The sequence below is a fragment of the Maniola jurtina genome, chromosome 4, assembly GCF_905333055.1.
Source record: "Maniola jurtina chromosome 4, ilManJurt1.1, whole genome shotgun sequence".
NCBI classification, from domain to species: domain Eukaryota; kingdom Metazoa; phylum Arthropoda; class Insecta; order Lepidoptera; family Nymphalidae; genus Maniola; species Maniola jurtina.
In genome coordinates this window covers 6,843,329-6,869,829 of record NC_060032.1, presented here as the reverse complement: position 1 = coordinate 6,869,829, position 26,501 = coordinate 6,843,329, and the positions used below count along the sequence as shown (strand labels likewise).

At 34.9% G+C, this 26,501-nt stretch overlaps 3 protein-coding genes across 7 annotated transcripts; 2 read left to right on the top strand and 1 right to left on the bottom strand.

The window, feature by feature from the left end:
* Positions 1-181: 181 nt before the first annotated feature.
* On the top strand, positions 182-26,217 carry LOC123864289 (extended synaptotagmin-1). Of its 5 annotated transcripts, none has more exons than XM_045904619.1 (24): positions 182-426; positions 1,090-1,191; positions 6,263-6,460; positions 6,797-6,838; positions 6,920-7,060; positions 7,523-7,599; positions 8,216-8,282; positions 8,695-8,840; positions 9,136-9,256; positions 9,655-9,718; positions 10,388-10,494; positions 13,016-13,110; positions 14,776-14,824; positions 15,204-15,293; positions 16,582-16,668; positions 17,132-17,290; positions 17,852-18,004; positions 18,554-18,704; positions 18,933-19,100; positions 19,313-19,388; positions 19,662-19,754; positions 19,835-19,931; positions 25,093-25,233; positions 25,455-26,217. In XM_045904619.1, the coding sequence occupies exons 2-24, from the start codon at positions 1,105-1,107 to the stop codon at positions 25,539-25,541; spliced, it is 2,496 nt and encodes an 831-aa protein (XP_045760575.1). In that variant the 5' UTR covers positions 182-426; positions 1,090-1,104; the 3' UTR covers positions 25,542-26,217. The 5 variants fall into 5 exon arrangements, with proteins under 5 accessions (XP_045760575.1, XP_045760574.1, XP_045760572.1 ...); XM_045904618.1 differs by lacking the exon at positions 13,016-13,110 and adding an exon at positions 13,681-13,763 and having other exon boundaries at positions 182-520; XM_045904616.1 differs by having other exon boundaries at positions 182-520; positions 18,554-18,701; positions 18,930-19,100.
* On the top strand, positions 2,458-4,946 carry LOC123864321. Its single transcript, XM_045904676.1, has 2 exons — positions 2,458-2,903; positions 4,215-4,946. Exons 1-2 carry the CDS (start codon positions 2,732-2,734, stop codon positions 4,889-4,891), a joined length of 849 nt encoding a protein of 282 aa, XP_045760632.1. The 5' UTR covers positions 2,458-2,731; the 3' UTR covers positions 4,892-4,946.
* On the bottom strand, positions 2,901-5,735 carry LOC123864312 (protein ALP1-like). The gene is made up of 2 exons (XM_045904668.1): positions 5,305-5,735; positions 2,901-4,139 (listed from the first exon to the last, which is right to left on the bottom strand). Exons 1-2 carry the CDS (start codon positions 5,655-5,657, stop codon positions 3,263-3,265), a joined length of 1,230 nt encoding a protein of 409 aa, XP_045760624.1. The 5' UTR covers positions 5,658-5,735; the 3' UTR covers positions 2,901-3,262.
* Positions 26,218-26,501: the final 284 nt, after the last annotated feature.

Below are 26,501 nucleotides of genomic sequence, written 5' to 3'. Positions count from 1 at the left end.
AATTTCGTGGGCAGGCCGGTCTCATGCCCCTTAAATAGTTTCCCTAACTTGTTACAAATAACTATAATATACAAACTTGACATTGGCTAATCTTTGTAAAGCCAGACGAGAGAGAAAAAAAAAGGTTTATTTTGACTTGACAGTGACAAATAATGACAGTATTATTGACATTGACTTGACGCATTGAAATTTGAAAACGATTCGTTCGAGTCGAGCAAAATGAAAATCGGATTACGGACCCTACATTTTTCTGTTTTGAAATCAATTTAAGCAAGTACAAAATTCATCTGTTACGTATCTGTGATTGTTCCATGTTCCAATCAGATTAAATTGAATTGTGTCCTAAAATTACTGTAAAATATATAAAATACGGAAAGCGATCACAATTTTATAGTGTGACGAAAATAACACCATTTGATAGATCCGGTAATCCATAAATTTTACCCTATCCTGTAGTTTATGTTATATTTGTGCTTAGTAGTTATTTTGCGGCAACGCGTCGTGTGCATTGTACAGCATGGTATGTTTGCAATTATTATTAATTAATTTAAGTTCTTCCAGCTTGTACCTTACCGAAATTGTTTTGGTATGGTTTAAAAATAATAATGACTCATCAAGGACTCATCGCAATACCTACATAAATATGTAATTTAATGGGATATAGGGACTTGTTGAAAATAAATAATTAAGGGGCATGAGACGGGCCTGCCCGCGAAATTCAAATTTAATTTGGTTTTTCGCAATTTGTAAACTAATACGACAACGTAGACTTATGGCATTTTAATTGCGACGACGGCAGTATTATCCTCAGGTCTATATAAAAATCTTTACTTGAAAGGGTCCAGTTTAAGAAATTAGCTCTAGTATCGACTATTCTCACAAATTAGTCGAACTAGAGATAATTTCTTAAGCCTACGTTGTCGTATTAATTTACAAATTGCGAAAAACCAAATTAAATTAGAATTTCGCGGGCAGGCCCGTCGAAACGCCCACCTTAAAACGATTTAACGAGTTACTTTTTAGATAAGTTATATCCAATTTTCTACAGTATAGTAAGGTTCTGTTCATAAGATTTATTTACTATTTTAGGCAAGCGACAATAAAATGACAACAACCAGTAAATTCGCGCTCCCAGTGAACCGAGATGAAGATCCAGGTGTATTATCTATAATTTATAGATTTTTTAAAAAGGTAAGTGGGTAGATACAAATGTTAACAGTCTATGTATGTATTTACTTATGTTTATATTTATGAATATTCCGCCGCAGCGGATATGTTCAGTAAAATGACGAGAGCATTATAGTATACCTATAAGTTATAACATTTCTTGCCTTGAAAAATCAATTTTCATCTCATTTTGTTACATTATTCTGTCTTTGTTTTATATCTGGACATATTGGAAATCTAAAGTAAATATAAAACGTTCATCTTACTAAATTAAAAACCTAAAATGATATTAATTTCCCCACTAATATGGGCTAGGCTTGATGTTCTGTGGTACAGATATAGCTTGTATCCTGTAAAATCTAAGAATTCCACACAGGATTTATAAAAAACCTAAATCCATTTGGATAAAATTGCAGGCTCGATCTAATCTTTTATTAAATATTCTTCTTTATGTGTCTATGCATTTCTAAAATTAACTGGCTCATACAAAGTAATCTCAAACATATTATATGAGTCACAATAACCTTGTATTTGATAACAGGTCCTGAATCACTAATCAGGTATTTGACCTTTTTTTTCTCATGTGCTTGATACCTGTAATTTCAAAAGTTACCTGATAAAGCAGCTAATTAGTTAAAAAGTTAGGCTATACCCTGTTTGACCTATTGGTTGATTTACCCTATTTGAATACATTACCTAATATTTGGAATACTTTTAGACAATCTTTTTCATAAAACTAGAATATGTACTTAAAAATTATTATTTTATACTACACTACTATATGATAATTGCCTCCCACAACTCTGTTTGCGTTGATTTAGATTTTTAAGGATCCTCTTGGAATTTCTCTTACTTCTTAGTTATATTACAGATAACTTACATCTTTTTCAAGTTTCTAGATCCTGTTTCAACTTAGGCTAGGTGTTGTCTGTCAGTCAGTCATAGTAGTGTTTTATGTTATAGACTTATGGGTAGTTTCACAAAAGGTCATTATATCAGTGCAGCTGTAGGAATGTTTTACATTATTCTTGAAACTTCATTTAGTAATTCTGTTATATTTGAAAGTCTCAATAACTCAACGGTTAAAACAGACTGAAATCCCAAAGAATAATTCCAGTCCAAACCTTTGGATGAATTAACCAAGTCCAAACCCCATCAATTACAGTATTACTATTTAAAAAAAATATATATATAAATATTGCATATGAATTTATTTTGCAATTAATTGGGTTTAAGAAACATAATAAGTTACATTTTCATAGCTTTTTGTAAAATCTCACTGATATTAACTTAAGGCCTCCTACGCACTGGCGACCATGGTCGCCGCGACCTGGCCGCGGCGGCCAGTGAATTCTGGACTTTATATGGCAATCGCTATAGCCCCTACGCACTTAGCGGCCAGCGACCAGCGGCCACCGTTGGCCGCGGCGTCCAATTTGATGCCACGCGACCAGCGACCAATCGTGGCCGTCGAGAACATCACTTCTGTATTAAAATTCATCAGTGCTACCGCATCGGCCGCGGCGACCAGACGTGTAGCTAGCTACAGAGTGATTATTTTACAATGGCCAATTTCGACACGGAAAGGTTCATAATTGAAGTTGAAAATAGAAGAGGTTTATGGGATTTAGCATCAAATGATTACTCCAATAAAGATGTTAAGCGGCAGTTGTGGCTTGAAGTGGTCGATATATTTGGCGGTGAATCCATGGAAGATAAAGAAAAGGCAGAACTTGGTTAGTATTTTATTTTATTATGCCTAAGTAAATTAATAATGCGATGAACTACAATAAACGCAGCAGGTGCTGTAGTAGCATTCGACACGTATATGTGACATGAGTGATTTTTTTTTAAAGTTGTTCCGTTCATTCAAAATCTAAGAAATTTTAGCAAATAGGTAATTGTCAAAAGTATAACTATTTTATTTCTACTATTTTTCGCTTTGCACATGAGTTTTGACAATTATTTGCTAAAATTTCCCAGGTTTTCGTAATGATTGGAATAACTTTTTAAAAAGATTACTCATACCGCATGTGCGTTCGACGCCATTTTGTTTACGGCGCGCAATGGCGGCTCGCGGCGAGCACCCATATATTTACAAATTGTGCCAGGGCAAGCGACCATCGGTACTGAAGTAGTTTGCGAATATATCTCGATATTCGGTTGATGTTCTATTTGCTCTATTAGGTAAACATGCAGGTATTTCTAATAAAGCCTCTGGTACAGTTAACGTGTCCTTGAAATCATATCCGTCTCTTTCTCGCACAAAATTATGAAGCACACATAGAGCTTTTATAATCACAACTGCAAATTCTTTCTTGACGTTTAGGGGTCGGTGAAGAATCTGCCATTTATTGGCTAATATTCCAAATGTACATTCAATATAGCGGCGGGCACGGGATAGTCGATAATTAAAATTAGTCTTTACATTATTCAAGTTTCTCCCAGCATACGGTCGCATCATATGTTCCGATAGTGAAAACGCCTCATCACCCACTAAAACGAACGGCATTGATTGGCCATTTTCTTTGATGGGGTTATTGCTCGGAATATCGAGATCATTATTTAAGAGCCTATGATAAAATACAGAGTCTTTGTAAATTGACGAATCACTGCATTTGCCGTATGCTCCAATATCTACGTAAAGAAATTTATAATTTACATCACATATTGCAAGTAACACGATTGAAAAATAATTCTTGTAATTGTAATAAAGAGATCCCGAATGTTGTGGTTTGATAACTCTAATGTGCTTGCCGTCGATGGCTCCGATGCAATTAGGAAATTGGGCGTATTTTTGAAAACCTTCAGCCGTTTGAATCCACTTATCTCTGGTCAATTGTGGCATCACAATTGGTTTTAATATCTCCCATATTGCTTCACAAACATCAAATACTATTTCCGATACTGTAGGAAGCCCTATACGGTATTCATGACTTATATGAGATAAAGAACACCCAGTAGCCAAATACCTGAAAATAAAATTCACATTAATAAACATAATATTAGTTTTGTAATATGTACTACATTTATTTATTGATTTACAGGCATTACTCTCCAAAAAAGATGGAAAAACCTTAGAGACTGTTTCACAAGAGAGCTGCGCCGTCTTAAAGATGTCAAAAGTGGTTCTGCTGCAAAACGTAAATCACAATACACCTATTTCAACCAATTACTGTTTTTGAAATCAGTGCTGGACACAAACGCAACAGAAAATAGTCTCGAAGAGGCAAGTCAAGAAAATGAAAGTGCAAGATCTTCTGATCTTGAGACTCAACAGTCTGCATCAAAGTCGCTTAGAACAAAAAGGAAGAAAAAAATACCAAACGAAGAATCCGATACAGACCCTCTAATTTCAGTTCTGCATAAGACCATAGCGACTACACAGAATGATTCAAATTGTGACAGATTGTTTCTTTTATCCCTCCTCGAAAGATTTCAAACAATCCCTGCTGCAATGAAGACCAAAGCGAAAATGGAAATCATGGAAATTATAGAAAAATACCAACCGAACTGTACACCTACAACAGCGCGCATAAACTATTCAAGTAATTTCAATACTCTTAACGACCAAGAATATGACCCGCATCGACCGAGTTATTCAGGTTATTCTACTACCAACAGGATATCAGATGATTCAAATTACAGCGATACTCATACTCATTATTCTGATATTTCTCAAAATTCAGAAATGATAGACCTATTTCCCAATTTGAATGATTAATTGTTCACAATTGCCATTTTTTAAGTTATGAAAATACAAATAATTTGATTATCTACTTCAGTTTTTTAATATTTAAAAACATGTTATAAGCAAGCCCTTTTCCTCTCCTTTTCAAAGTCGTAAAGTAGAATACTACTGAACAATAGTTCATAAATTTTTTAAAGTGGCAAAACCTTGGTCAATGAATTATACAGGTTGTTGTGAAAAACGCAACAGTGGTGGTTTAGGGTGATTCAGAATCAAGTCTTGTATAATTCAAATTTACAAAAAATCCGTTTAGCAGTTTAAGTAAAAAAAAAGGCCCTATCACATTATTTTTATTTTTCCTGTACACAATACTCCATTCCGAAACATCCTTTAAAATATATCACGTATTTTTTAAACATTCTGTATTTAAAAAAGAAAAAGCTTACCTTATTGTTATTACTAATTTTTCTTCTGCTGGAATGCATTTCCGATAGTTGTTACCAGTTCCAGTAATTTTTGGTTTTATTGTATCCAGTAACAGGTTAAAAGTATTCGTTGACATTCTCATGTAATTAAAGAATCTCTTCTCATACATTTTTAAATCCAAAAAATAAGTATAATATAATCCTTTAGTCTTTCTCTCGCAAAGTAATGGATGCACCCAAAACTGTCTTTTACGTGAAATCTTCCGTTTTCGTTTTCGTAGTAAATACACAAGCACAGTTAGCGTGATTATCTTCTGCACGTCCATCTTGACACATCCTTGGAAGTCGACTGCAAATTTTTCGGCCGTCCACATGTCGCGCTTGCCTACGCACCGGCGACCATAGCCGCGGCGGCCTGGCCGCGTCTATGGTCGCCAGTGCGTAGGAGGCCTAACCAATTAACTTTCTGTATTTTTAAAAAGGAGTACCTAATAATGTTTTCCTATTGTGGTAAGCAATGTAGTCACAGTATGTTTAATGATAACAATAAGAATGACATCACAAGGCTAAAATTATTCCTACTGGACAGGAAGTCAGAAGCTACTTAGCTAGTTACAAACTCCTGTGGCTATAGAAATGCAAAACCGTTTTTCTGCATTAGTCTAGACTCTAGAGAGTCTAGACAAAAAATATATTATGTGGCTTTACTGTTTTCTAGTAACTGGGCCAAGGTTTCAGGGCAAACCTTGTGTTAACCTAGCATATATAGTAAAGGCTATATCAAGTACATATAAACCAGAAAAATAAAATAGAATCATTGTAAAGAATCTTGAAGCACTAATCAATTCCATGTCATCAAACTTATTATAAATGCGAGATATAACCAAAATATCCTTTTATAAAACTTTTAGAAATAAATCAATTGAATATCCGGATTTCCGTCAAGCAGTGCAAATTGTATCCATTGATTTATTTGTAGGTGGCAATAGTAGGTGCAGTTTACTTAGTGGGTTACATGCAATGGAGTGTAGCATGGTTGCTTGGCCCCGTGGTTCTCTCCGTGATGCGCGACCAGTGGCGCAAAGACAGCGAATACCGTCGCAACCTCGCCAAATCTGCTGCGCTGTCTTCCGAGAAGGATATCGTTCTTGCACGATTAGATGATCTACCTGCTTGGGTAAACTGCTGTATTTTTAAATTAGTGTTCGTATGGAATGATCAGATTTTCGACTGTGACCGAATACATTAAATAATCTAATGAATTTTTTAATTTACCGAAATGACCGTATTTCACATAAACTTTTTGTATGTTAGGTATATTAACTGAATCTGAAACTATTACGTTATGTTATGCCCAGGTCAAGAGCAGTTAAAAGCTGTAATATTTAGTAATTTCATTTGAAATATATATAAGTTAAGAATTGTGAATGCTGATTAATCAATGCATCATTTAAGCGATTTTACCTATATACTTAACACTTGAAAAGATTTTATAGTTTTATCTTTTTTATAGGTATTCTTTCCGGATGTCGAAAGAGCAGAGTGGCTGAATAGAGTAAGTTCATTTATGAAATAAAATCAAAATGGTAACACAAAATGTGTGCATAATAAATCATCTATTGAATTTTTCCTCCAGATTTTGCTTCAAGTATGGCCTAATGTAAACCACTACGCTAGAACTCTTCTAAAAGAATCGATAGAGCCAGCGGTGGCCGAGAGTTTGGCAAATTATAAACTAAATGGATTTAAATTCGAAAGAATGATCCTGGGTACTATTGTAAGTTAAACAATCATATTTTATCATTTTTCTTAAAAATATCAAAATGAACCCGAATGTACCGTCTTTGTACTTAAAGTATGGTCGCGGTAGCACGCTCGATTGATATAGGATGTAAAAGGTACGGGACGTGATAGGAGTAACGATTATTCTGCATACAATTGTTCCTTTTTTCCATTCTATTTGTTATTAAAATAAACTTAATGACTCATCCACCAATTGATGGTTCATCCAACCAATAATGGTTTCCTATTTAAAATGTCCTTGCAAACATTTTAAAATTCTTGAAAGATGATATCACTCATATGAAAATATTTTAAATTAGAAAATGGAGGATTTGGACACAGTAATTTAAGAGCTGTTTATAAAGAGTTAGTTAAAAAATGAAAGTTTAATTAGCGTTGCTAATAGAACAATTACAATTGTTTTGTTAGCGATAACTAGAATGGAGTTTGTTCGTAGGCGCCGCGCGTCGGAGGCGTTAAAGTCTACGATAAGAACCTTTCGAGGGATGAGATCATCATGGATGTGGACATATTGTAAGTTTACTTTCTTGGGTACACACCAATGAGTAATCCCTTAGTCACTATCATGTATGCAGGTGTGATTAGTAATAAAATAACATTGTAGGTGCATAGTGACGAAACTATCAACGATGCATTAAAATTTTAAACAAAGCCACATTCAATTAAGTTTACATGTTCTGGGGCTATGCTATGATGTATGATACCGGCTACTGAACGTTTCTACTAATTCTATTTTCTCGTTGGAAGCGATTTAGCGTTCCGGTATGATGCTGTGTAGATACTAAATGGGTATGAGTTTATAAAAACTACTATACTGCTTCTACCTAGATTAGCCCGCTTCCATCAGAGTGCATCATCACTTACCACCAGCGGGTTGGTTCGCTAGCTCATTGTGTAACACTGAATGATAGCCATCAAGCTTATTTTTAATTCATTTAAGGTTTTCTATGAAAATATTTTTTTTTATATCCTGTGAAGCAGCATATAGAACCAACCATCCTCGGTGGCTATCATTCAGTGTTAGATACTGAGTTAGCGAATCACCTAGCAGATGAAAATTGCAGTCAAGGCCTAGCTTGTAACTGAGTAAAAAAAAGTTTTTCTCTACCTATAATTTTTAATGTTCCAGCTATGCAGGGGACTGTGATATATCATTCATTCTTCAACGGATTCGCGGAGGCATTAAAGATCTTCAGGTAAGATTTCCAATGAAAGATTCCTTGTCTTTAGCAATTAGATACCTTTTTTTAATGTTTCCTCTTTTGGAGACAGCTGCACCCCTCCGACAGGAGTTGGAGTCCTGTTCATTCTTTATATTTTCAATGGACTTTATATTGTTTAATATTCTATCCATATCATATAATTTTTATAAAAAATTCCAAAAAAAAAGCACTAGATACTTACTTGAAACTTAGTAAAATAATTATTATGTATATGAATACGTGAAACGATTTGCTTGTGCCGATTGAGACAATAAACTTATAACGACGCGTTTTTTGTGTAGGCAGTCGCATAAACACATATCAATTCGCATTTCATGTCTTACATTCCGCGCTGGTCCTCCTCAGTCTGAACTAAGTTTAAACCTTTAATGTCATCATCATCTAGATCCATGGGATGATGCGCGTGGTGATGAAGCCTTTGATCAGCAAAATACCACTAGTGGGCGGACTTCAACTGTTCTTTCTCAACAACCCTTCTATCGACTTCAACCTCGTCGGCGCTGTGGACATTCTCGACATGCCCGGCTTTAGGTAAACAAGACGAAGTCCAAAAATAATAACAAACTAGGTAAAAACCATCTACCTAGTACCTACTCTTGAAAATACTAACATGAACGAACGGGTCATATTTATATCATAAATTGTATGCTATATATCGGTATTTGTGTACTTTACATTCCTATAATATAATATACAATTTATAATATAAGTAACACCTTTCATTTAATAAGTATTTATGATTTATCTCAATTTCTTGACATACTTTTATTTGTCATTTCCGTATCTACTATGGTACATCTAAAGTATGCTTAATCAATTTTTTCAGTGACTTACTTCGCCGGTGCATTGTCGAACAAGTAGCAAAGATGATGGTGTTGCCAAATAAGTTGCCAATAAAACTGAGCGACGAAATCCCAACAGTTGATCTACGCATGCCCGAACCGGAAGTAAGTATTGCATTTTGTACTAAATGGATCCAAATTACATTCTTATCTTTTATCCAATCATACTCAAAAAACTGACAGAAATCAACATCCCATCATTATCAACAACCTATCGCCGGTTCACTACTGAGCACGGGTCTCCTCTCGAAAGAAGGTCCAAGCTAGTTAAGTGCAAATCAAGTGAACACATACCTTTCAGAATATTATGGTGAACTCATACATGCAGGTTCCCTCACGATCCTTTCCTTCGCCGTTAAAGCAAGTGATGTTTAATTGCTTAAAACGCATATAATTCCGAAAAGTTAGAGGTGTATGACCGGAATCGGACGGTCCGATCGGTGGTCCCACCGACTTCGGACAGGTATAATTTTTTCGAAAATATAACGAGACTTACTTTTCAGGGCGTACTTAGGATTCATCTGGTTCAAGCCCAGAATCTCATGAGAAAAGATGTGTCTATGTTGGGTAAGTACGCCATAACCATTTATGATAAGTTTTTTTAACCCTGTAGGGATGTAAATAATATTTATCAGAGTGTTAACATTAGTTTTGTCGTAGGACTTCGTCTGTGTTAGCGTTTGCTGGCGCGCGTGCGGTGCCTTTTTGGAGTGTTTTTTTTTTTTTTTGTTAAAAGTGGCCGGTTTTTGTGTTTCACTGGTGTTTTTTGGTGCTGGAACCATACTGGAACTGACTGGGAAGCGCTCTAGGGGGGCGCCGCGCCCATGTCGGCGAGCGCTGGCACAGAGGAAGTCCATACTTATATAGTTTGCCTAACTTGTAAATAACTACAAACTTGACATTGGCTAATCTTTGTAAAGACAGACGAGAGAAAAAAAATTGTCTTAAATTAACTATGTAAGCTACTTACCGTAAGTAAAACTTACAAAAGTAATTGCGACCTAATTCATTATACCCTGTTCAGCGAGACAAGCTAATAAGGAAGTAAAAAACCGCAAATAAGTTTACAAAAATATTATGTAATTGCTTCTAGTTTAAAAACTATATCTATGATTTGATTCTTTGATTCTGGGAGGGCTTTATTGCCATCTGTTTCTCGGAATACCACAGCCAATAAATCTATACTTCTTACATTTAATGTTTGGTTTATACTTTATACTCTTAATTGTTTAACAGGTAAGGGTAAGTCGGATCCCTATGCGATCATAACAGTTGGTGCTCAACAATGGAAGACCAAGCATATTGATAACAATATCAATCCGCGATGGGAGTTCTGGTGTGAGGTAAGTGATTCCTTTTCCACCTTTTTCTTCCCTTATTCAATACTTAATACTTGTACTTTAGCAGTAATTCTTAGTGCACGGTTATGGTTAATGCACATATTTTTAAATTCTGTCTTACTGATTGTTAATTCTTTGTATCTGTTTACAATTTTATTAATAATCCAACGCTTCTAGATTCGATTAGCGGACACATCTTTACCTTTGAGTCGCATTTTCCAAATTTTAGGATGTGTTCTTCTTGATATGATTATAACAATAATATGGTCCATCGGTGAGTACTATGATCTTTCAAAGTGTCGATTATTTACATTTTCTTTTTTTACCTTTAAATTAAACATTGTTTTTCCCTAAATGCTCAGAATTTGCAAGTGAAAAATGCATTTTACAACATGTGCATTGTATGTATTTTACTTACCCTAACTTATCATAATCATACTAACACTTATAATTTATGTTTCCTTATAGTATTTATGTTTGCTATTTGTAATAGAATTGAAGCTTTGCATGTAAATGATACGAAAAAGGGTACAAAAGTTTTTTTACTTTTTAATTGAATGAAAATAGGTTTTGTGTGTGATTCAGATATTCTCAGTTAAAAAAATAAAGTGTCTTCATTAAGATACTAATTTGTGGAAATTTAACTTTATGTTGCATGGTTTTATTTGAGTCTTATTGGTAAGTATTATTAAAAAAAATTGTGCAATTATTTTGTAAATTGGCATGCCGTTTAAAACGTTAAACAATCAAACTTCCCATGATATTATCATATCATTATGTTGTTGTTAAAATAATAGATACACCCAATATCTTTTGTATCTTTGTTCATTTATAATATAGAAAATCTTATGATATATTTTTAAAGTGCTCAACAAATGCAATAGATGCAAGTAGTAAACATGTAATAATATATTAATAATGTATACTACAATGAGTAAGATTTTCTACTGCAAATTATATAATCTAACATTTATTTCAGATTTTTATTCTCCTTAAAGCTTGTGCTAAATAAATGGAAAATCCAATTCTTTATTTAATTATTAATTTATGCTATTTTTTATATTACATTGGTCTAAATTTCAAATTACAAATCAACTCTGTAACTCCACCACAATATAATAGTGTTTCTTATTCATGTCCCACGTTATTGTAGTTTAATAAATAAATTAAGGTTTAAAATATTGAGAGTTAATCTTTCTCTTGTTATTCTTTTTTTCCAAATTGGTTTTTACTTTTAACGCTTTGTACCAAAAAGTACTATAACTGTGCGCCTAGTTTTTTCTTTCGCTTTATGAAATTGACTAAAAATGTAAGAGAAATGATTTTGTTTTCCTTACTTATGTTTGCGTGGGACTATGCGTGTTTGGCGTAAAGGCGCGTATAATGCAATCACTGGGCCAAGCGTTGGAAATTGAAGTTTTCGACAAGGACGAGGGCAACGACGATGACAAGCTCGGCAGGTGAGTGCGGTGGAGGTCACGGGTTCGTTGGTTGGGAAGCGAGCGGGTAGGTGCTATGCTTGGCTACTTTAACTTTATCAGTCTATCAGAATGAGGTTCAAACTTGAAGAATGTACTCCGTGAAATTCCTCACATTTAGGCTGCATTTGCATCTGGTAGTTGGTAATGCTAGTAGAGCAAGGTGTGCCGCTTGTGAAGTGTAGATATTAATTTTGACTCACAATAAATAATACGGTGCGGTTAAAGAAAATTACATTTAACATCATTAATACTGATAATGAATCAGTGTTAAAACTATCTATTGGAATCCATGATATTTGGCATGGGTGCTATCAATGATATGTAATATGGGTGGGTGGCTCGTGTGGATTTTCTTAGACCGTATTGGAGTTGCTTTTGGTGTAAATAATTTTGTTGCGAAAATTATTGAACATTGCATACCTATCTATCTTCCTTTCTTTTATATAAATTCTTTTTAACATAATTTTATTGGTGTTTGCAGTGTTCTTAAGTTTTCAACTGTTGTTGCAATGCCTTAAATGCTTATCTGCCTATTTAATTATATATTTTATTTTATTTATCGTTTTGTTTTTACATAAGCGTATTTATGTCTAAAGGTATGTATTGGATCACAACCTAGATTGTAATTTTTTAAACTTCTTAGCATTCAAAGCAGTTGTGTCGTGTTTGAAAAACAAAGGAATGGTTAGAAATAAGCTAAAATTGTCTTGCTGGTGTTTATATTTTGTGAAGTAATTATTGTTGGTAACAAAAGAATGCCAATGCAATGTAAGTTACTTGACTAGAAGTTGCCTATCCACTCGAACCATGCAAGTTTTTATTAATGTCGACGATATCGCGATAGCTTGTATTTGTACGAGCTGGACTTGTTTTTGAAAAGTATTTTATAATGCAACGTGCGTCATGTATTATTAACGAGCCCTGTCATAGACTACTATCCTAACAGTTTTAAAGCCGTACATTTATTGACCAGAAACATGGACGTCACAATTTAAACTTAGAATTTCTTGAGTTTTTGTTAATAAAATGTCATTTTTCCAAAGGCGCTAATAAGTTCAAGAAAGGGTCAGGTGATGCAGTGCGAGGTGTGGGACTGGGACCCGGGAATGGGCATCCAGAATGATGACTATCTCGGCAGGTCCGTTCAGACCCTGGCGTCTCGAGCGCCTCAAACATTTCGCCATTTTGTTTTGCGTGACCCCGCTCTATGAATCTTCATATTACCTTTAAAAGGCTAATACGAACTCTGTGTTATTGGCTTGGTATTTTGCCGTCCCACTCTATTATTTAGAAATGTACGAAATAAACACCTTTGTGTGAATGTGCGTTAAAATTTTGGACATTCATGGCCAGTAATATGGAGATTCCTAAATGTTTGTTCCCATTAAAACTTAATTATATTTATTACTTACATCTCAACTGGGTTTCGTGATTTTGTGTGGATTTAGTTTTGCGATTGATACACATTCGGCTAAACGACAGAACTAGTCAATTGTTGTTCTGATTTTAGTCTTGATGGGTTATTTTAATTTTAATATTTTATTAAGTATTTATTTATATTATGTTATTTTAACATAACATTTTACTGACATTTTCCTCAAAGCAAGCGTTTTTGGCAAAACTAATATTCCTAATCTGAGGTTGTTTTGCGCTTTTATTATTATTTTGTGTGTATTATATAAGTACATAACGTGGTGGGTTGTGACAGTCTGTGCTACGCCGGAGCGTCACGAGCGCTACCGTGCAGCTTTTCGACTGGGACCGGGCGGGCAGGGATGAGAAGCTGGGCAGGTCGGTTGCCGCTAACACGTATGAGTCGCCATCGTCATCGCGCACACGCATGCACACTGCATGTGCGGCAGTTGTGTTCATACATGCTAGATAAACATTTCGGCACCTACGTAGATTTCATACCTATTGAAGAGAACCCGTGCGAGTTGAACTCGCATGGAGAGCGTTCTAAAGCCGTACGATGAATATGAAAGTTTGTATGCACAATATTGAGAGATTTACAATTTTATTTTAAGACCATAGATTTACTGTTTTTTTTTTTCAAAATTTTAGGCTCAGTTGTTGCAGCGATAAGGGGCGGAGGATGCTCATTTTATTTGCTAAAACTATTTCATTAAAATTTTGAAAAACTGTGTTAATATTAATTAATTTGTTTTAATGCGTGCATTTTTATTTTAAAAATAAATTATGGAACTTACTTATACTCCAAAATAAACCTAAAATTTCATCAATAAACAGAAAGTCATTTGTATGTAACTGAATGTACCTACTCTAAAATAAATCATCATTATTCCATACCATACATTAATGACATCCATACATCATACTGTCCTTAGCGTGAATGTATTGTATTAATCATACATCTCATAAAACCAATATCAAATAAAAACGACTAAATGAACCACTTATCCAAAACCATCCGCAAAATAAATTAATTTATTTGAAATGCTCGCAATTCACAGCACGACTGTCACAATTTTTTCTTGCAAACCAACTTGCTTTAAATACACACACATATATCTCTACACGTGATTTTAGTTTTCTTAATTCAGATAACATTTCATTAATTTCCCTCTAAATCTTAGTTTTTCTAACCTCAAGACTAATCGTTAATACCTATATAATAATTTGTTTCAACCTTTCTGTTCGGTTTGTCATCCAGAAAATGCTTTGCATTCTAACATCCTAACTGTTGTAAAATTGTTTAACATAAGTACTTAACTTATTTACCAACAACGAAGGAATAATTTTATATTGTTACCTACTTATTTGATTAAACATTATTTTGCAGGTGCATTTTAGACATCTCTCAAGTAGTGCGCGCCGGTCGTCTTGATACGGTAAGATGTAGTTGCCATTATAATACAATTTGATTGATATACAGCCTTACTAATAAACGTTCTAGCCATTTGACATTCAAAAAAAGAAGACAAACCCTTGTATAACTAATAACTACATAACTTTTATTATTAGGATGTGAGATATTGGTCCGATTCTTATGTTTCTCTCTAAACTAAATTTTAGAGTATCTGCATCTATTTCTGTTTAGTATTAAAAAAGGACGAGCCATGAATTTAATTAATAGTCAACAGTCCGGAAACCTATACACATGATACAGAGTCGTAGCTTAGGTTCAAAATTCAAACAAAGTATATGAACATTCTCTGAGAAGTGTTTTCATGAACGAAATATAATACTTAAATATTGTGTATATTCTAGTGGCAAACGCTTCAACAAGCGAAGACAGGAAAAGTCCATTTGCGTCTATCATGGCACGGATTATCCACTAATTTGTTGGACCTTAGTCACGTAAGTATTGTATAAGCTAAAATCTAATAAAAGGCTCGGGCAAACACAACGCGGGAAATAAACATGTCCAACGCGGCTCCTAAGACGCCATTTTCACAGACGAGAGAATCGCGGCGATAGTATCGCCGTGCCACCAAATCTGATACAACTCTGACCCCCCGTCCACATACTGCTCTACTCGCGCAATTAATCGCGACGCCGCCGCACTAGATCGCTTGCCTTTGCAACGCGATGGACGTCGAAACGGTGGCAGCGTGCGCGCTATTGCATACTTACCGACAAAATAGGGAGCGATGGGCATGAACGAGGTATATGAGGTATACGAGAACGAGGAACATGCGAGTAACGCGGTCACACCACATGCCGCACGGGCAGTGTGTGGACGGGGGGGTTAAGGACCATTCTTCACAAGGCGATACTATCGGCGACAAGATCGGACTCGTTGCAATTCCCTCGCCCGTGGATATGGTGCCTAATAGTATATTTCATTACAAGTGCGGAAAGGCTGTCATTGCAAAGAGTTCCGACAAATGTCTACCCGAGCCGAGGCGTAGCTGAAGGCGAGGGTTGACAGTCGGAACGAGTTGCAATGACGGTTCCGCACGTGTACTGAACGACTATTTTTAATACAGTTGCGAAAAAATGAAGCAATTTAATAAAATAATAAAAACACAATAAACTCAACTAACTTAATTTAATTTAAAACAACTTTATTGTTAATAGATATAAAAAACTAGGGTCGAAATTACTCATTTTAGACAACCAACAACTAAACTCGCAAAGAAAATTTCTGAAAAATGGCGCCAACCGTAGAATATAAGCAGAGATTTTTTTTTCTTCACCCATTCTGGTAGGCAAAGGAACTATGTCCATACAGCCAAGTCTTCAGTAGAAGTTTTTTATTGATATGAAATGAAAATGAAATTTAATGAGATGAAATGAAATGAAACTTAACCAAACTCATTCAATCAAATCATTAAATCTGATATTGAAACAAATTAGTAGCTTCTTATTAGAAATACGTATTTGCATGAATCATAAAAACTTCTATGAATTTTTTTAGTAAAAACTTCATGGTTGGTTTTTCTTTTTAATATTTTGACAGTTGGGAAAGAAAAAGCACGAGTGCGGGAAAGGTAAAGAAAAAGCACGAGTATGTAATAGCCCACATCCCGAATGCTATACGTCCCTGTAATACGCCACTTTTTGAGCAACTGTATTAAAAAATATTTTTCCAGTTAGCTTGAACGCTGTCCATATAGTCATTATGAATTTGTTTGTTCTGTAGGCTATAACGGAGACACAGCTAGTAAAGAACGCAGAACTTAGTTCGGCAGTAGTGTCTGTGTACATTGATTCTTGCAAGCATTTACCGGTAAGTAGAAAAATATGATCTTTTCTGTTTTCTTTCTTTTTGGTCTATTCAACTGTCTTATTTCCTTCGATGGAAAACCTAACTTAAAATGCGTATGACAATATTATTATTCAGAAAAAATTTATATACGGAAAGCAGTGCTTCTTGAGATGGCACGCATTGTGAGGTCACATTGCATCACAAGTGTGAATAGCTTCAAATAAAAAGTTCTGCCACTGGAACATCCGATAAAAATCCGGGCCCGACAGTTAACAAGTGAAACCGGCTCTTAGTTTTTGTACTTATTTAACTTCTATCCAATATTTAACTTCCGTTAAAAAAGCTCTCGTGTAAATGAGGCCTTAATAAGTTTTTAAGTAGTGGTAATATACGTTTCAGTGTCCTGCTGATTGACTCTTAAATTTTATCCTAATGCTTGAGTAATTGGGCAAAGTGCTATTTCCATTATGATTTTATCAAACAGAACGCCCGCCCCGGTTCTCGACCAGACCCCTACCTCACAGTAACTGTGTGCAAGAAAACTGAGAACACGGCAGTGCAGATGCGCACCGATAGCCCCGTCTACGAGATCGGATATTCTTTCCTCGTGCAGAATCCAGAAATTGATGTGATGGAAATTAAGGTATCCACTTAATATATGGCGGCCGTGCCAAACGTGTTATACTTCGCTTGAAGTTATAATTTACGTAGGTTTTTGAAGCTATGCCACGCCCCTGCCCTCATATTGTGATTCATTTGTGTGATATCAAAGTAAGTGATAATGTAGCTTTTAATGTATAAAAATAATGTAGAAAGTTTCAAAAAATCGTTGGACTGCGGATCCCAGCTCTTCAATCTGATACTGCAAGTTACTATAAACTTCTAAGAAAGAACATACTCAGAAATGACATAAAGTATGTCAAGTTAACCCTTGATTGTAATCATCGTATCAAAAACATTAAGCAAAAGCAAAATTTGGAGTGAGTATGGCAGTTTAGTTAAAGCTTATCTAGGTATTTTTACACAGTATCTTACCGGTACGCTAGTCATTGCCGGACGGCAACCTGCCACTGCAATTAAGTTAATTAGCACAAAACGGTCAATCAGATCATCTATCATCATCAATCTGAAGATCATTTATCATTTATTTATCAGTCGAATTCGCCCTAAAATATTCTGTTATATCAACCAATCGTTTTTCTAGGTTATGGACCAAAAGACTGGCAGTCAACTCGGACAGCTCACCTTTGGAATATCTTCGTTATTGAAACAAAACAATCTAACTATGGTGAACCAACCAATGAACTTACAAAAATCTGGTCCTGAATCCAAAATCATCTTAGGCTTGCAATTAAAGGTGAGGAAGTATTTAAAAATATATCTTTTTCTATATATTCTGCATCCAGAAAGAATTATTAAAAAATATGAGATAAAGAAATACTGAAGAAATTAGCTGGGTAGTTAGAGAATTTGGACTGTTACAATTATATACAATTACATAATTTCGTCCACGAAGGAATAAACTACACCACCTATTTAGCTTGAAATCTACAGTTGGGTTAACACAACATCTTCAAGACAGCAACCGCCAAGTTCTTACCAACTTTTTAAAATTGTATACCTACTGTTTATAAGGCACATCAACTAACAAATAATACATAGTTTCCCGCTGGTTCTTCTTGGTGGGAAAGGGATTCCAAACCAGGGGTAGATGCATGGGATGAACCCCAGACTAGCAGGTCGACGTGTTAACCACTATCACCGCTGTCTCCGCTTGGCTATCATCCTTCGCATAGTATATTTGTACAAACCAACCCTACACCCTATAATTCAAAAGTATGTTTGACTTCCGCATTTTTACTATGTACTTATTGCTTTCATACTTTTGCTGGTTTGTCTGTCGCAGATCCTCAAAGAAGCAATCAAAGAGGAAGACGTCGAGGAAGAAACGCCAACAGTACCTAATGAGACCGAGCCTCTATTGCCCTCCGCCCCCGCCGAGAGCACAGATGGACCCGCGACTGCTCCCCTTGTCCCTCTCACGCCGCCCGGCACCCGTATGTATTTTTCTTTATTCTGATGCCAGTTAGCCCTTGATCACACCTGATGGTAAGTAATGATGCAATTAAAAGCGGTTTGGCTGACGGTTGAATCATGAAATGTGACAGGCACTATAGTTATGTTACTAAAGGATTTGCGAAACAGCAATTCTGTAGTTATATCGTAGTATAGACATGTCTAAAATATTTATGTAAAATCATAATACAATAATTCAATGAAATCAGTTTCAGCAAACGCATCAGTTACAACGACTAATAGCGACCTCCAAAACTTGGAGGATTCCGGATTCAACCCAACCAACCCGTCCCATGTTTCAACAACATTTCCATCAACAACTACAGATGATACATCGAATAAATCTGTTCCAGTTGAAGAAATTATTAAAGAAGTTGGTAAGTTTAAATATAACAAAACTGCTACTTCTGATAAATGAAAAAAAAATTTTTAGTCCAGATGTTTTGGCTCAATGCAAAGTTGAACTTCTTTCCAAGCAAAACGACCTAAAACTGCTAAAATTGAGTCCAAAGTTCGTAATTTTTTTTTTAATATATATATATTTTTTAATTCAAACCTGCATTGTCTTTAGATCTTTTGTATTTCACAGATGTGCCTCAAGAAAGTCAAATGCCATATGAGCGCGAATCACCGAAATTAGTTCACAGGACCTCTTCATTGACCACGTAAGAAACTTTTAAATTAATACAGCTTGACAAAAGTGGTGATAGCCTAGTTTTAAGATGTTAACCTACTCTTTGGGCGGCCAAAGGGTTCGACGCTGATCGTCTGAAAATAACTATAAAACTTAAATCTCGTTCTCCTATTGGAGTTGTGTGCGGAATTATTTTAACGACCACTTTATTATTTCAAGAGAACTCTTACCATTATGAGATTAATGGAAGTAATCACAACCCTCGACAATGAAGAATACAACTAAACGAATTTGTAATTCACAGGTCAGCGGGTGAAGCTGGCCTTGGTCGCATCCTGTTATCTCTTCGTTATAGTATGCAAAATCAAATCCTGTATGTGGTTGTACATAAAATAATGTGAGTAAACATACTTTCAAAATCTATCTTCCTCTTTGCGATTAATATTCTACATTCATTTTATATTAATTTATTCACAGGAATATACCTCTAAAGGACCCAACCAATGTGCCTGATCCTTATGTAAAGCTGTATTTACTGCCTGGCCGTTCTAAGGATTCAAAACGTAAGACTCAGGTAAGTTCTGTTTTTACTGTCGATTTTCGAATAACACATTTTCCTCTATTCCACATCATAGGTTGTGGGGTCGATTCCTGACTGCATCAGTTTGGGAATTTATAAAACTTTTGAAATTGCATCAGGTTCTGTGGGAGGCTTCAACTGCGGCTCCAACCCCCAGCCAGTTAACATACTCGTACATGTGACTGTTACGGTATTGTATTAGTCTGTGTAATATCCTAACGTCATCTGTCACTTGTCACATACTTGTCACTTATCACCTATCGCTGTCTTGATACAATGTCTGTCTGTGTCGTGTGAATGGAAATAAAATCAAATCCAAGAGCATCCATCTTTTATTTGTAACACACCAATGAAATATGGTGCCAGAACAGGGATCACAATAAAGAAAAACAATGCAGGACGAAGATTTTGTGAACACAAAGCCTAGAAGACCACCAGGTCACAGCGAGTCGTCAACCAGCCACGCCATGACGCCATTGCCAGTAGGCATGACCCTGCCGCCGTTCATCGTTGAAGGTAACAACGTCCCATTGTTATGGAAAAAATGGCTCACACGACTGAAAGTCTATTTAAAGGCAAATAATTTAGATGAAGCCGAAGATGCACGTAAAACAGCCATTCTCTTGCAGTTCATCGGATCAGATTGTCTGGAAATTTTTTACTCATTTGACCTAGATATCGAAAAAGTTAGTTTTGGCGATCTCTGTAACAAATTTACACAGTATTTCACTCCGAAAATAAACGTCACGATAGAAAGGCATAAATTATTTAGCAGGAAACAACTACCAAATGAATCTATAGACACCTATGTCACGGATCTAAAAAATTTAAGTCACACTTGTGAATTTGGTGACATACGTGAAAGCTTGCTCAGAGACATATTTAGCTGGAACTGCAACAACACTTACTATAAAGAAAGGATTCTAATTGAAAAACCGAACACCCTAGAGGAGGCAATAAACATAGCCAAGCGCTGTGAGTCTACTAAACAACAAGCAAAAGCATTGGAAGACGCATCATTACATTTCATAGGACGCGTGTCAAGATCACCAAGTCGCAGAGACTCTTCCCATAGAAACAGGTCCAGACACCAGTCACAGCAAAGACGTCAACGCACACCATCAACGTCAAGTCAGAGGAATACATCATGTGGTCGGTGCGGTCAGGTACATAGATTCAAGTGCCCAGCTCAAGGTGTCAAGTGCAGAAAGTGTAATAAGTCCAATCATTTCGCTCAGTTTTGCCGTTCACATCAAGTAAAAGTAGTCAATTGTGAAAATCAGTCTGTAAATAATGAATCTTTGTTTTATGTTGGTTCTGTCTACTGTATACAGGATGATAAGTCTAATTTGTCAAAACCTTGGAATATTGATCTATGTATAAACCAAATACAGGTAAATTTTTTATTAGACACTGGAGCAGACACAAATATTCTATCCATTCACACATACAACTCATTAAATCTGCCACTTTCCAACATACACAAAAGTAAGAACACACTTTCTACATACAGTGGAGAAATTATCCCCCTGGTAGGTCAATGCAATTTGTCAGTGATTCATAAAAATAAGTCATATACAGTTAACTTTCATATTGTCGACATGAAAAGTCAAAATATTATAGGTAGGGATACCTGTAAAACTTTAAATTTAATAAGAAAAATTAATAGTGTTTCTTTCCAGAATTTAACATGTCAAGATATAGTTGATACAAATAAGGACTTGTTTGAAGGTTTAGGTTGTCTAACAGAATTTCAATGCGAACTAACCTTGAAGCCTAATGCAACTCCATCTATAGAGGCATGCAGAAGGGTTCCATTCCGTCTTCATCAACCACTAAAACAAGAGCTAGAATCTATGGAAAAAAGTGGAGTCATACAACGAGTTGAAGAGCCTACTGAATGGGTAAGCGCTCTAGTCTTAACCTCAAAAAAGAATGGTAAATTACGTCTGTGCATTGATCCTAGAAAGCTAAATCAGTCAATTTTAAGATCACATTTCCAATTTCCAACCTTAGATGAAATTAAATCTAGTCTTGCTGGAGCTCAGTATTTTTCAACATTAGATGCCAATAAAGGCTATTGGATGCTCAAGTTGTCAGAAGCTTCTTCTAAGCTCTGTACATTTATTACACCTTTTGGACGATATAGATTCACTAGGTTACCCTTTGGTATTAATGCAGCTCCAGAAATATTTCATAGAGAAATGATAAAAAGATTTGGTGATATTGAAGGTGTTAAAATTATGATGGATGATTTTCTTATTTATGGTAGAACTGTAGAAGAACATAATCAACGGTTACAAAAAGTCTTAGAAAGAGCACGTCAAATTAATGTAAAATTTAACAAAGAAAAGTCTGTGTTTTGTCAAAAAGAAGTCAAATATTTAGGCCATATATTTAGTAAAGAAGGTGTACAAGTTGATAAGTCTAGAGTAAAAGCTATTTGTAACATGCCAAGTCCTAAAAATATAACAGATCTTCAAAGATTCCTAGGTATGATCAATTATCTTAGTCCATTTATTAAAAATTTGTCACAGCAAATAAGTCATTTGCGAGCACTTTTATCAAAAAATACTGAATGGTATTGGTCAGAGCACCATGAGTCTCAATTTAATAATATTAAAAAAGTTATTTGTTCAACACCTGTCTTAACATACTATGACCCTAAAAAGGAAATAATTTTATCTGTAGACGCATCGAAGGATGCCATGGGTGCAGTGTTATCCCATGACAAGCAACCCATTGCATATTCATCTGCTTCTCTAAGTAAAATACAACAGTCCTACTCGCAGATCGAGAAAGAACTACTAGCTGTCCTCTTTGGTTGTACTAAGTACCACCAATACATATATGGTCATAACATAACAGTGGAGACAGACCACAAACCTCTCATAACTCTTTTCAAAAAAGCTCTATATGACATTCCCCCAAGATTGCAAAGAATCATGCTTAGATTGCAGCCGTATGATCTAACTGTTGTATACAAGCCTGGTCGTTACTTATATATTGCAGATACTTTGTCTAGAGCAGCATTAAGTGAAACTTGTTTGTCAGAAGTTGATCAAGATATAGATTTACATGTTAATATAATAATGTCTAATTTGTCAGTCAGTCCAGAGAAATTAAAAGAAATTCAAGAGTCTACAGTCCAAGATCAAACATTAAGTCAAATAATTCAATATTGTCACAACGGATGGCCTGAACATAAGCGTTCAGTTAGTCAGTCAGTCAAATCTTATTATAGTCTCAAAGATCAAATATATGTCATTGATAACGTTGTCTTCAAATCTAACTGCATTATAATCCCAGAGTCAATGAGAGAGTATATATTAAAACTAATTCATTCTGCCCATCAAGGTATAAACAGCTCAATCCGTCTAGCAAAAACTACAGTCTTTTGGCCAAATATGCAAAATGACATAGAAAAATATATAGGTCAATGTAACATTTGTCTATCTTACCGTCGAAATAATAGTAAAGAACCAATTATGCAACATGAGTATGAAAACATACCATGGTACAAAATTGGTATAGATATTTTTGAATTTGAACGAACTAAATACTTAATGGTAGTTGACTATTATTCAAAGTATATAGAACTTGCCAAGTTAACATCAGGCTATTCAGCTAGCCAAGTAATTACACATTTAAAGTCAATATTGGCCCGTCATGGAATTTGCAGGATTGCAATAACAGACAATGGCCCCCCGTTTAATAGCAAAGAGTTTAAGTTATTCACTCAAGAATGGGACATAGAACACATAACTTCTAGTCCATACTTAAGTAGGTCAAATGGTTTAGTTGAAAGGACTATTGGAACTATAAAAAATATGTTAATTAAGTGTAAAACTGACAAATCTGATATGTATTTAGCATTACTTTTGTACAGAAATACCCCTAAACAAAGTCAATATTCACCAGCAGAGCTGTGTATGTCTAGACAACTGCGTACAGTAGTTCCTACTGGAAAAGAAAACTTGCTACCTAAGCTTTGTGATATGAATAAAATAAAGAAATTAAATGAAAAACAAAAGTCATACACAAAATTTTATTATAATAAACATACAAAAATGCTTAAACCATTACATGTAGGTGATAAAATCTTATTTAAACACAAACCTGAACACAAAAAATGGGTTCCTGGAGTTATTATCCAGATAGGTCCTGAACCTAGAAGTTATCTAATAAATAGTGAACTAGGACAGTTTAGGAGAAACCGTCAGTTTATCATTAAACAGTCAGTACACACATAATATCATTTTCCACAGCACACAACACAGTCAGTATACCTATAAAGATGTAAACAAAATGAAATTGTTATTTGTTAGTAAGTTTGTTAGTATTTCAATTATTTAAAGATGTAAACAAAATGTTAGTACTTAGTATTTAAATTATTTTTCAGGAAAGGTAAAGGTTCAAAAAACAAATGTCAATTTTAGTAGTAGTCTGTCAATGTATCGAGAAAGGCAAAGGTTGTAAACCATGCAGCCTGGATAGTCATAAGTGATTTTCTTGTGGTGTTATAAAAAATAATGTTGTACTTGTACTATGTATATACTTGTGTTTATAAAATATAAAAAATCTGTCGTTGTCATAATTTAATAAAATTGTTAACAGTTAGTACCTAGTGTTAAAAAAAAAAAAAAAAAAAGGGAGATGTTACGGTATTGTATTAGTCTGTGTAATATCCTAACGTCATCTGTCACTTGTCACATACTTGTCACTTGTCACCTATCGCTGTCTTGATACAATGTCTGTCTGTGTCGTGTGAATGGAAATAAAATCAAATCCAAGAGCATCCATCTTTTATTTGTAACACACCAATGAAATAGTGACGTATCGCCTAGCAACTTTTCTTTACAGTATGGTGTCACGTAAATATTAGGTGTATGACTTATAAATAATAAACTGCCATAACCTTTTTTAGGGTTCCGTGTCCGAAGGGTGCCAACGAGACCCTATTACAAAGACTCCCTGTCCGTCCGTCCGTCCGTTTGTCTATCGTCGCCTCGCCATGAGCGCGGCGAGTTTCGCTCAGGACAAGCTCGCGCAAATCACGTACGGAACAGAAACGTACCACTTAAGACTTAAGTTACACTACGGCTTAAGTTCGAAAAAATCTTATCAGATTTGTAAAACAAATGTATTAATTTAGGTGATAAAGGACAGCTGTATGCCGGAATTCGACGAGCAGTTCGAGTGGGCGATCCCGCTGGCCGAGTTGCACTCGCGCCAAGTCGAGGTCACCGTCGCTACACACAAAGGCTTCCTTGGCGGCAGCCCTGTTATTGGCCAAGTAAATACCTATTTCATCGTATTACTCTGCCGTGCTATATCTAAAATGTAATTACCCAAACATACGCCTGTGTGCGCAGACATCTACAAACGTCTGGGTAGTTAATGCATGCAAGTTGAAAGCTGACCTAGTAATAGTAGTTGGACTTATTCTATTCTATTGCGGATAGCCTCAACAGTTTCAAATCCTTTTCTACAAATGTCTTTCTTGTTCTATTTTAGGTACTAGTGCATCTGAACCAGTATGATTTCCGTGAAGCGAAAACTCTATGGTTTGATCTTCTGCCTGAATCCTCGCCAAGAGAATAAACTTAAGGATACAATTTTGAGATTTTATGAGTATTAATTTTTAATATGTTAGCGCTTATGCAAAGCTATTCAAGGATCTGCTGTTGTGATATACATAATATTACCTATTATGTATATGTATTTTTATATGTTTATTTTCATTTGGTATCATATTTCATCAATTTCATTCACATAACCAGCACACTATTAAAATATTACTAGGACCAAATCGCTTTTAATTTTCTTGCTGTACCTTCAGGAAGTTTTTTAGTTTATTCAGAATATTTGTGACTACGATTTTTAGAAAATCATTTAAACTTACAAAATATTTTACATAAACTTATTTTGCAGTAATCAGATATTATTATATTTTAAGAAATTTCTTATGAATATGTAACAAAAAACCATCCTGTTATTGTGTATTCAATATAATAATTTATTATGTTGTTAATGTTAGCGACAGAAATATTTATTTATATGAATGTTTATTGTTTCATGAATGTTATCAATGTTGCACTAATTATTATTAATTCTTTATAATTAAGCTTTTAAATTGTTACTTAAAATGAACTTTATCTTCTGAATATTTGAAAATTGAACATTTAGAAAGTAAGTACCTATAACAAGTGTTAAATTATTAAGCTTTAAGTGTATGCTTTTTATAAGTTATTGGAATAATAAATATATTTTTTCTGTACACCAATATTTATTTTAGTTCTTATAATGAGATTTGAGTGCTTAACTAGAAGACTTTCTTCACTTAAAAGATACCCAAGTCTTACATGACAGGAAACACTGATGCCAGGATGGCCTTATCCTATCAGAATGTTAATAAAAACATTTGCAAGTCAAACAGAACCCATTTTAAAATTATTATAAATGTGAAAGTGTATGTTTCTGTCAAAATCAGTTTAACATGAAAAGACGGATACAGAGTTTGTATCTGGGATGGAAATGGACATAGGCTACTTTTTATCCTAT

What these genes read in the sequence shown, in the direction of transcription:
- LOC123864321 (XM_045904676.1), top strand. Translation starts at nt 2,732, where the DNA reads ATGGCCAATTTCGACACGGAAAGGTTCATAATTGAAGTTGAAAATAGA. An exon ending in TAAAGAAAAGGCAGAACTTG is followed by an intron (nt 2,904 to 4,214) that starts GTTAGTATTTTA and finishes ATTGATTTACAG; the next exon opens with GCATTACTCTCCAAAAAAGA.
- LOC123864312 (XM_045904668.1), bottom strand. Translation starts at nt 5,657, where the DNA reads ATGTGGACGGCCGAAAAATTTGCAGTCGACTTCCAAGGATGTGTCAAG. An exon ending in AAATTAGTAATAACAATAAG is followed by an intron (nt 4,140 to 5,304) that starts GTAAGCTTTTTC and finishes TTTTATTTTCAG; the next exon opens with GTATTTGGCTACTGGGTGTT.
- LOC123864289 (XM_045904616.1), top strand. An exon ending in CTCGACATGCCCGGCTTTAG is followed by an intron (nt 8,841 to 9,135) that starts GTAAACAAGACG and finishes CAATTTTTTCAG; the next exon opens with TGACTTACTTCGCCGGTGCA. An exon ending in GATGGGAGTTCTGGTGTGAG is followed by an intron (nt 10,495 to 13,015) that starts GTAAGTGATTCC and finishes ATTTTTCCAAAG; the next exon opens with GCGCTAATAAGTTCAAGAAA.